This window comes from Limulus polyphemus, unplaced genomic scaffold, assembly GCF_000517525.1.
Source record: "Limulus polyphemus unplaced genomic scaffold, Limulus_polyphemus-2.1.2 Scaffold168, whole genome shotgun sequence".
Taxonomy (NCBI): Eukaryota; Metazoa; Arthropoda; class Merostomata; order Xiphosura; family Limulidae; genus Limulus; species Limulus polyphemus.
Window position 1 is genome coordinate 749,819 of NW_013665778.1, and position 11,948 is coordinate 761,766.

Below are 11,948 nucleotides of genomic sequence, written 5' to 3' on the forward strand. Positions count from 1 at the left end.
GACAGTATTAAATATACTTGACAGTATTAAATATACTTAGCAGATCTGTATGACTAGCAGAGCTGACATGGAAAAAAAAGGCAGTGAAGAGATTGCAAAACATTTTAGAAGATCATAAGTAAAAACATATGACACTGTGGATCAAGTGTACTTGCATAACAGAAAGAGGAAAATATTCAAATGAGTCATTGGTGCTGTAAAGTAGAAAAGTGGTATCTATGATGTTTTGTGTAAGAGCAAAACAGGTTAATTTACAACTGTTGATACAAGTGACACTGCCAAAAGAAACCAGTTAGATGAGAAGATGGCATATCTTTTTTTTTGCAGAGAAATAGATTAAATATAAAGCACTGGATCCTTATCCAGATAAAAACTATGTTCTCTGCAGTGAGTCATCAAATTTAGCAAATTGGCGTTTCTTGGTCTGCTGATACTGTACATCAAGAAGTTAGGAAATTTATGGAATTCATTTAGAGTGACTTAGAAGACTTTGTTGCTAATGCTAACAGCAAACATACATCACATTTATATCATGAAATGACACTTTATGGTGACCACCTTACATTGAAAAGCATGGCAATCATAAATAGGGTAGACATATGTGTCATTAACAGTGTCTCTGGATACATCAGAGGGTGTTAACATGAGCATGTCAGAGGCTTGCAGCAATGATAAGGATATCAGTGACAGTTATAATAATCTGGTCAATGAATGGTTAAAAAACATATTGCAACTTTCCTCTGATGTAACACAAATCATACTGTCCAAGTATTCAAATAATCCTACCATACATCAGTATTTAAGTATGACATGTAAACTGTTTTGAGATGCATTGCAAAAACTCTCAAAACACTTTAATTGTTAATAAGAAGGTTACATTTCATACATGTAATAAGTTTTAAACCAGTTTTAGATTTGTTTATATATTTATTTTTGACAATTTTCTTTGCAGTAACTTAGGCCAATAAGATCTAATGTAAACAAGGCCACACACAGGGTACTTTCAGTGAATTGAAACTTGATATGATTGAGGGCAAAATGGCTTAATTAAGCCTATTTCATTTTGTTCCATGAAAAACATTTTCTATCATACTAATTACTGCAACATAATAATTTAAATAGAGTATAAAATGATAAAGCAAGCTTTAAAAAAAGAATCAGGAATGTAATTGTGATGGAAATTGTTCACACACATCTTTTCTTCTGGCAACATAACACCAACCTAAGTTTAATCACCTTATTCTCTCTCTGCTGAACTGGAAGTCACATTGACATATACAATTAAAAAAATAAAAAAAAAGCTTTCATTATGTGTTTATATCAGTAGCCTAGGGTTTCTTAAAGCTGAGATAAAGGCAATTACATCACCCCATGACAAACCAAAGTTGATGAAACTACATTTGTATTAAAGTTACAAGGTCAATTCAATGCTATTTTATTCAAAACTATTATCACTTTTCTTCATAACGGCTGTAAGTGCCATATTATGCCAAAAAATAAAGGAAATTCACAACCACCTGTGACTTTGTTCAGAGCTCTCCAAAGTTAATGCAAAGTGAAAATCTGGAATTTTTTTTACAGATTTTTATGTATAAAATTAAATAAACAAAACATATTTGCTAAATGCATTTCAATTCAACTTTATTTTAATGTATGAAAGAATTACAACAATATTACTTTCTTTCATTCTTTAAATTTAATAGTGACATTTCTTGCCTTAGAGGTGGAATGCATCCATCAGGACATAGAGAGCTGACTCAACATAAAATATCTTATTAAAGTAGAAAAAATATATCAAAATATATAATCATCTTTGCAAGCTATAGTGCACAAAATAAAAGAGTGCAATATTTCATCATATTTCTGAAATTCACAATAACAAAATGTATATCTAAAAATGGCATGTACTATTCTACGATTAAGTACGCAACCTGATTTGCTGTTTAACAGCTTCATACACAGCCCTCATCCATATTCCCACAGCATGTGCTCCTGGATCTGGAGTGTTCACTCTGTCAGCATTAACATAACTTGCCCTTCCAGCTTTAGCTTTCATCGTTGCAGTGGCCACTGCTGCTTTTTCTGCTGCCTGTGCTGCTCCTTTCAAGGCAGTGAGGCATTCTTCTAAACTATCATTGCCATTTCTCTGAAGTTCTTCAGACAATGCCCTGTGAGCAGCAGATAGAGCATCAAGCTGAACAGGAAACAAACTATTAACATTTAACAGTTTCTCTTGGTGAAAACTAACAAGAGTGGTATTCAATGATGATAAAGTTGATGTGTAAAGTTTCCAGATTATTAATATTAACAAAACTAGATTTAGAGCAATTGTAAAAACTGACAAAGTTAAAATTATTTATTTTATCTAGAAGTTTAGGAAAGACCAAATATATGTATATTTAATACAAGAAATTTTGGCAATAAATTTGTTCAAAACTAATAAATGTGGAAAAATGAAGTACCATAACAAGAAACTGATTTGTATAAAACTGATGCACTACCATTAGAAATTAACCTGTTGAAAAGTGATGCACCATAGCACCATAACCAGAAACTATTTCATGTTTGGTAGTAACATGATCTTTTGTATCAAGGATTAAAAAAGGTTACGAAATAATTATCTGTGCATGATATAAGTGTTTGTAGGAATTTTCACAAAGCTACACAAGGGCTATCCTTAACTTTAAAATCATTGACTAGAGGACAGGAAGCTAGTCAACACCACCCACCAATAATTCTTGGACTACTCTTGTCAAACAAAATGGTGGGATTTGACTGTCACTATTATAATGCACTTATGGCTTTCTATTTATTAGGAGAATATTGTCCTGTGTAAAGTAAAACAATGACTATTGGTTTCTTGTGGCAGTAATTTGCAAAATCAGAGGGGTGGTTTAAACATTCATGCAGTAATTTGCAAAATCAGAGGGGTGGTTTAAACATTCATGCAGTAATTTGCAAAATCAGAGGGGTGGTTTAAACATTCATGCAGTAATTTGCAAAATCAGAGGGGTGGTTTAAACATTCATGCAGTAATTTACTAAGAAAGTTAACACAGATCATAAATACCTCTTCATTTATACAGCAAAATTAAAGCTACATGTATCAAAAATATATATGGTTAATCATTATGAAACATATACTGAAAATTTAATGTTCACATTTTGAGTATAAAGGAACTACTACTGGTTAACAGTAACAAAACTAACAGTCACAATCACAATGATTCACATGCAAAAAGTTTTGAAAACTAAATAACAAGAATAAAAAATAGTGCAGCATACCCACAAAATAAATACAAAATTACAAATAAGTTTTGATAAACTAAGCTAGTTTCGACAACTAAAAAAGAGAGATAATACTTATGGCTATTTCTGTATTTCCTTTAATAGTCTCTAAATTATCCAAAAGCCATATTTTCCATGTTTTAACTAAATAACATTGACTATGACATTAAAACTTAGTCAATATCACAATAGATAATTTGAAAATAATTTACAAGTAGAAGATGTTTAAAACTTTATACCCAATAAAGCACTAACTACAATATTCTAACTTATATCAATCATATTTTACAATTCAATGTATTGCCCATAATTTCTAGCATCAACGAAAACAATAAAAAATTACCATTGTACGATCACCAGGTTCTGCTCCGCTATATTTCATTATAGCCTGCATACCAAGTTCCACTGCATAACACCAAGTGTTAGCTGTGCACTGATCAATAAAAGCTTTGGCAGCACCAGTGAAGAACAAGCTATAAATAGCTCCAGATGTTCCCCCCATGCTTCTCTCTACCACACTACCAAGAGTTAGAAGCAACTGAGAAGGATAGGATAGTTCAAGACCCTTTTCTAGAAGGTCCAGTATTGCTAAAAAGAGCAGATTAGAAAATAAACAATCTATTAATTTAGCTAAGTACAGAAGTGTGATAGGTAGCTCAGCAAAATAATATCCATTTACCAATATCTAAAGCTAATACAGAAGGAATTTGACTTGAAAACTGCTACAAAAATGTCTTTAAAGATGTGCATTTTTAATATTTTTTACTACTGTTTTTTTTTTTCTTTCTTATATTCGTTGAATAGTTTAACATATTTTAATTGTCCATAGAAATACCTCGGGGAAAAAAAGTTAGGAATTTTTTACATTTAGAACAAAGCTTTACTAGCAACCATTAGTATGTCTTTCTATTAAATCTCATTGTAGCAGCTGTTTTAACAGTACAGCAAATATGAAAAACTTATCACTATATCTGTAATAATGATCATAAAAACAAATGTTTAACTATAAAACAGAAAGATCTGCTTAGATACAAAACAATATCAGATGTATTCTAATATGTTTAACACTGTTCAACCACACCAGTTGTTTTTCCATCATTACCTGATTTATTACCACATGTTTTTAGTAGCTTAACTTTTGTTTCTGTTTATTTAACGATCCCAGAACACAGTTGTTGTTGTTTGTTATTAAGCACAAAGCTATACAAAGGACTATCTGTGCTCTGTCCACCACAGGTATCAAAACCCGGTTTCTAGCCGTATAAGTCTGCAGTGCTGTGGCACTGCGGGCCCCAGAACACAGAATTAATAAGTGGTGAAATTATGTTCATGAAAACTATTTTACATGTATAAATGGATAGAACACATTTGTTAGGATATAATTTTAAGCTATTCTTTTACATAACTTACACTTACAACACTTTAATTGCTGGTTTATGGCTAACAATTATAATTCAAGTACAAGTTGTGTGAAAAAAAATAATTATGAAAAAAAAATTGTGTGTTAAACAGTCAGCATAACTAGTAAGCATAATACATCAAATGATATAACAAACTTTTAGTTCTTTAAACATGAAAGAACTTCACAAACCCCGAGCTCCTTTACACAGTGTTGATCCACAGTCACCATCCCCACCTTCTCTATCTAAACAGTTCAGCTGCTTTTCACAAGACACCAATGCTGAGCATGAGAAACTAAGAGCTTGTCTGATTATTGCTTCCCCTTCTAAAGTAAACAACATAAAACACATTATTATCCATCACTTCTAGGTATACATTGTTCTTAAAACTCAGATTACAAAATGCTAAAAAATAACTTAAAAAAGACACTTCAATTAAGTGTATAAAAATACATGATTTAATATATACAAGAAAGTGACAAGTACAATAGAGTAGGTAAAGCACTTTACTGAATTAGGAATTTTATCATCTGCAGAAACATAGTATAATTGTAATTAAAATCTAAAATGTTAAAAAATACAGCTTGACTTTTGATATGTTCAACCCATTTATTATATTTTTTGTTTAATGTTTTATATCTTAGTACTTTCAAGTCATTTCAATTTCTTTATTTAACCTTAACAAAAACATTGGTTAAAAGTACTGTGGTTTTAGGATCTAATTTTTCAGTATATGACTATGTGCAGACCTAGGAAATCAAAAATTTCCTTAAGAACCCTTCATCTTAAGAGATATTGTTATCATCTATTTCATTAAATCATTCCCAATAAAATCTTAAACTTGACCTAATCCTTAACATATGCATTTCTATAATTTCTAGCTGATCTAATTTGATATTCATGTGTGCAATACCTCCATGTTCAAGTACAAATATTTTATGTTAATCTGGAACAAAACAATGAGCCAGTTGTGAATTTTTGTTCAATTTTGAATATTAGTACAAGACTAGCATTTTACTGACCTTCATGATGGTTTAGTAGCAATTTTTAGTGCATAAAAAATTACATTTCAAGTCTTCGAAAACTTGTTACATAATTTAAGATAACAGTTAGCATCAGGAAAATTACCAAGTCTGGAACTTGTAACAAAATTTAAAAATTAAATTCTTTAACTGATACAATTGTAAATTTTTAAGTGAAAATGCCTTAATGTTTTAATGAAAGCACTTATAACTGAAATGTTTATTAAAAGTTGTTGTTTAGAATTTTCATGCGAAGCTAATGAGCAGTTTATATGTTAGTAAGAAAATAACATAAGTTAATAATCCATTGAATAAAAGAAAATTTATAAATTTGGCCATACTTAATTGTAATTATAATTCCTGTCAAACTAATGCTAGGTTTTATCATGTGTAGAAACACATAGTTCAAAGGTCAAAGTTCTCTAAGTGTTATAAAGTTAAATATTTTATATTTAATTAATAGACACTTTTCACAAAACATATCTATTTATTCTAATATACATATAACCATCCTTAATTACAGACTGAAAGTCTAGAGGGAAAACTGCTAGTCAACAGCACCTGTAACTAACTCTTAGGCTATTTTATCTCATGAAACTGCATGATTTGAACATCATTCTTATAGTGCACCCATGTCTCCAATGTAAAGAGTATGTTTTTGTGGCAATGGAAAACAATTTTCTAGAAACATAAATTCTTATATCCATTTATGTTTTTCCAAAACTTTTCCTCATTATCGCTAAGTTTCAGTGTGCCAAAAAATTTCATTGCAGGCCACCTATTTGTTAGCCTGAGTTTAAGACATGCTATGCTCCGAGATAATATTAAGAGCTTGCTTAAGTGTAACTATAATTATTACGTATGGTAGTACTTAATAGTAGTAGGGATCATAATGAAACAAAATGGCAGCTATAAAAATCGCCCATTTCAAACCATCTTTAAAATATCAAAGTATTAACAATGACTATTTCGCAGTATTGACCGAGCAAAACTAAAGCTTATTGTAATTATAATGCTGCCTAAATCACTATATATATATATATATATATGTGTGTTTATGGAGTGAATCAAAATTTCACTATTTCAATGAAGTTTCATTTAAGTAAGTGTACTTTTTCAGATAAGCATACAGAAAAAATGATGAACTTTAGTTATAGTAATATAGAAAGTTTTAATGTTCCAAAAAGTATTGAAACAAGAAAGTTGAAACTACGAAAACTTGGTTACTTAAAATTTAAACAATTTTATCCCTGCTTAGGCAAATCATTGTAATTATGTTAGTCTGAGCCAAAGTAGAGATAAAAGTAACTCAGTTTTTGCAGTTTTGACTCTCTTGTTTTAATACTTTTTGTAGCATTAAAACTTTCTGTATTACTAGGTTACTTATATATTGTTCCCTACTTATCTTTATAAAATTAAAAAATTTCTTTTGTACTTGTTTGTTTCCTTTGTATTAGCTATATTTTTGTGTGGCATCAATACCAAGCATTGGGTGCATATATACTTGATTCAATGTTATTACTCATCAGGATCTAATTATATGCCCAAAGTAGTGTATTGTCCATTTTATATATATATGAGAGAGAGAGAGAACTATAAAATATACATAATATCCTTTTTGTTACAAGAAAAGAATCATTGGGACCCAAAACAGAAGATTTCTGTGAAAGATGTAGAGCAATAGTAAAGCTCAAAGTTTAGTTTTAAAACAAATTGGCATGTTTTTGTTTTTTTTTGAGAAACATAAATGAAATATTTCAACTATAATGTTTAGAGAAATTTGACGTGTGTGTGTGTGTATATATATATATACATACACACTAAACTAACACATGGTGTATTCATAAATATGAACTCATACAGCACACATTTTTTCATATGCAACAATTAATATCTGGACAAAATTTTCCATGACTTGTGTCATTTTTCTTTATTTTTAGATTAAAACATAGTACTCGGTATGAATCCCACCTCACTGTCTTAAAATCAAGAAAATGACACAAGTCCATAAAAAAACTATCCAAATGTTGAACACACTGCCTAAAACCACTTCAAAAGAAGACTAAACAGTTATTTACAAGTTAATCCTAGAGAAGTGAATATCAACACTTTTACACATACAGTGATAGCACAACCAACATAATTAGATAGACTATCTTCAGCTTGTAAATAAAAGGAAAAGTTCAATAAAATCAAAATATATCATATTTTATCTCTATTCTTTTATATATGATCTACTGGTCATTCAAAAAAATCTTAAACACAATGAAATTATTTCAAATCATCTTTAAAGAGCCAAAAGTTAAAACTACAATCAAGGTTATTACAACTTCTACACATCACAAGAAATATCTTTTCAGTCACTTCCTGAATAAGTGTATTATACTTGTAATTTATTCATCTTTTCAAAAATGGTATGGAAGGTCAAGATCTTCCAAAGCAGTTTTTGTGTTCACCTTGTGGATTCAATGATATCTCATAAAATCCTTTAATTTATTTTGAAAAACACAAAGATGAAATTTTTAGTAATGGTTGGCAGTACCAAATGCTTCACTCAACTGCCACATTTTTAATAATCAGTAAATACTTCATTGCCAACTGTCCCTCTCAGGCCTGTGAGTGAGATATCTTTTTTAACAAATTGCTTTTTAATTATTTTTTGAATCATAATTAATGAAAGGTTTTGAAATGACCTACTCTGACTAATCTGAGGGCCTGCAGCTTCTAAATCAGGAACTTTTGAGGCCAGTGAGTACAACTTGATGGGCTCTGGAGTAAACCGTGTCTTTGCTCCAACTGGTAAGTAGCAGTTTGGCCAAGCATAAGCTGAAGTAGGAGCATCTGAAGAATGGTTAGAAAAAAATGTGTTTGAAGTTCACAAACAGTTGTATTATTTGTATTTAATAAAACTAACAAAACTCTTACCAGAAACAAATTTTATTATAGATATAAATTCTAAAGAGCACAATAATTAATAATAAAGTATCAAGATGCAAATAACATCTCACCATTTGTAAATGTTTTCATGAACGTTTTTTTTACTTTACAAAATACTTCATTAAAGGTAATGTCAAGCTGAAATATAAAATATTCTTTGAATGCCACACGACATCTGTTGTCATTAACCAGCAAATAATGTACTATTCTAGTGTAAATGAAAATTGAAATGAAGTTGCGCTCCATGTTTATTTGTATAGTACATGTTCAGAGTTTGAATTCTTAGCACATATCTTACTTTGTCTATTATTTATAAGTAGTAATATCTCCGAGCTGAATGTATTAGTTTTTGTTTAAAAAACAAAATTGATTATGCATTCCAGAAATTACAAGAGTATTTAAACTATTATTAGAGAATATAGAAAAACATTTAAAAAGTTATTCAAATACAGTTTTTTGCTTCAATAAGTTTATGTTTTTGGATGACACTTTACATGAGAACAAAATAAAATACAAACACTGCCTACTTACATTACTAACAGGATATTTACATTGTATTATTTGCCATTATAAAACTTATGTCCCACTCAATTTATTCAAAACTTACAGTGAATCAAAATGCTAGTCAAATGAAAAAGTTCTGAGTAAAGTCACATTTTTCCAATAATTATTGGTATTTGGACAATATTTCATTTCATTTGAGCTCAACTTTGTGTATCAAATGTTCTGGATTAGAGTTACGGTACTCAGTCTTGTCCACAAAAACTGGATACTTTCCTTACAGTATTTAAAACAAACAAAAAAAAAAAATGTGTATAACTTGCAATGCACTTGTACTAAACACAAAATTACTGTCTACAGAGGGTAACAATAGATGTCTTTAGCAAATACAATCTAAGTCAACTGAACAATGAATGGACCTCAGTGATTCCAACCAAACAATAATACTTTAGAACAATTTGAGGTACAGTATAATATATCATTGGTTTAAATGATGATCAATAGTTGGCCATCTTATTATTTCAGAAAATGTCCGAGATACAGACTATTATGCAACAAGTATAAAACTGTATTATACAAAGTTCAAGGGAATTTTGTCCAAAGGATATTGTAACTTTCAGAAAAGTATTCAAATATGTGTAAGAGTAACTCATTATTTTAATAAAGAAAAAACTAGATCTATATATCCTGATCAATTAATGTAATATTTTAAGTTCATAGATTTTAAACCACATGTAACAGCTACCTTTGTTGGTTATCCTGTACCAAATTACATCTAACCTTAAGAGTTTAGATTGTACTTACGGTTTACTCGTTTTGTCACACATAAATGTTTATTTGCTACCTTTTACACTGTCAATTTAATAAACTTACTTACATTAACTTCAGACAGAGGTAGAGTATGAGCTTGATCAGTCCAAAGATGCATTTAAACAAATGACAAAAGTAGATAAGCATTAACTATCATTAGTCAAGTTCAGTCAACATTTATCATATTCAGATTGCAGGTTATTTTACAACTTCCTGTAAAAATTCACAGATGACAACCTAAGAATTACTTTTACAAAAAAAGTTTCTTAAGCCTATTAATTTTCCCCATGGTATGTATATAAGAGTGCATTCAACATGTTCAGATGAACAAGGAAAAACCACTAAGTTTTTAAACATACTAGCCACAAATGAGCTTCTTAGAACCAGAGCTCAAGCATAATGGAATGCATTGAAACACCTTCCAGCACTTAGTTTGGTAGCCATAATGGCCTTCTGTCACTTTTTGGAACCTTTTTTACAGCAAATTATTTTCAAGTTTGACAACACAGATGAGAAAATGTGCCCAAAATATTGTCATTAAAGTGTCACCTCATCCTGGTATGTTGCAACAGCAAAATCATGCTGCCTGAGCATAAAATGGAATGACACATTAGGTATTTTTTCAATCTATTATGTGTGTGTAATATTTTCCATAGATGTGATACAACTTACACTTCCTTTAGGCTTGTTAAACTGGATGTGAAAGGAACAAATACATAAACAATCAATTAATCCTACTCTTCTGAATGAAGCAGTACACATCATTAGTGAAGGAAACTGCAAACCTGTACTGTATGTACATCTTTTTGTTTTCTCTGTTATACACAAAATGCAGTAAGTTATCATCACTTATTCCCATTAAGCACATACCTACAGCAAAATATAATCAGTAGTAACAGTCTTCCAAGCATCAGCCATAGGTTTTCAATGTCGCTAGTTTTTAAACATTCTTTTAGTTTCTATTTTGTTAACTTATTGTTTTCATTTTTCATTTTGGCCATTTTCTTTTTCAATTTCATTAAATAAGAAAAGACTGTTGGATGTATGTTGGTTTTAATTAATTTTTAACTACTGTTGAAATGTTTGTTTGTTTTTGAATTTCGCACAAAGCTACATGAGGGCTATCTGCACTACCCATCCCTGATTTAGCAGTGAAAGACTAGAGTGAAGGCAGCTAGTCATCACCACCCACCGTGAACTCTTGGGTTACTCTTTTACCAACGAATAGTGGGATTGACCGTCACATTACAATGCCCCCACGGCTGAAAGGGCAAGCATGTTTTGTGGGACAAGAATTTGAACCCTCGACCATCAGATTGCGAGTCAAACACCCTAACCACCTGGCCATACCAGGCCCATTGTTAAAATGATATATTGTATACCAAAATTTAATTTTAGGGACTTAAGCATTTCTTACAACTTTTTTTTTTTCAACTACTAATATAGCCTTATTTTATTTTAGAAAAAATAAATAAAAAACATTCACTGATTTACGTACATAACAATCTCGGCTGTCACGTCCTCTAAACTAAGCTAAAACTATTAAATAAAAAATGAATAAAGTAAAACCTTAAAGCCAACTCTTATCATTTATATAGTTATAAAGCTTTCTCTTAAACTCAATTAAATGTACTGCATCCACAACTGTCTCAACTGAAGATGACTCCTACCCTGCCAAAATTTATATTTGTGTCCCCTAGTCCTACTATTCTTGCCATTGAGTATGAGAAAAGATGATGCATCAACACTATCAATTCCCTTTACAATCTTAAACACCTCAATCAGATCTCCTCTTTCTTTTCTTTTCTCAAAAGAAAACAATTTGAGAGATATCAACCTCTCCTCGTATGACAACCCCTCCATCTCAGGCACCATTCTAGTAACCCTCCTCTGAACCTTTTCCAACAAGTCAATGTCCTTCCTTAGGTAATGAGCCCAAGACTTAGCACAATACTCCAAATGTGGCCTAACCAATGACCTATACAATGAAA

The 11,948-nt window shown here is 30.6% G+C and overlaps 1 protein-coding gene across 4 annotated transcripts in view; it reads right to left on the reverse strand.

Moving 5' to 3' along the window:
- Window positions 1-1,624: 1,624 nt before the first annotated feature.
- LOC106477693 (triokinase/FMN cyclase-like) overlaps window positions 1,625-11,948 on the reverse strand; it is a 51,111-nt gene continuing 40,787 nt past the window's right edge. For 3 of the 4 annotated variants that reach the window (XM_022381490.1, XM_013938236.2, XM_022381489.1), the window contains 4 exons: window positions 8,407-8,550; window positions 4,879-5,013; window positions 3,631-3,875; window positions 1,625-2,194 (listed from right to left, as the gene is read on the reverse strand). In XM_022381490.1, coding sequence (XP_022237198.1) covers window positions 1,919-2,194; window positions 3,631-3,875; window positions 4,879-5,013; window positions 8,407-8,550 — 800 coding nt within the window. In that variant the 3' untranslated portion in view covers window positions 1,625-1,918. The remainder of the gene's footprint in view (window positions 2,195-3,630; window positions 3,876-4,878; window positions 5,014-8,406; window positions 8,551-11,948) is intronic. The other variant, XM_013938241.2, reaches the window with a different exon arrangement.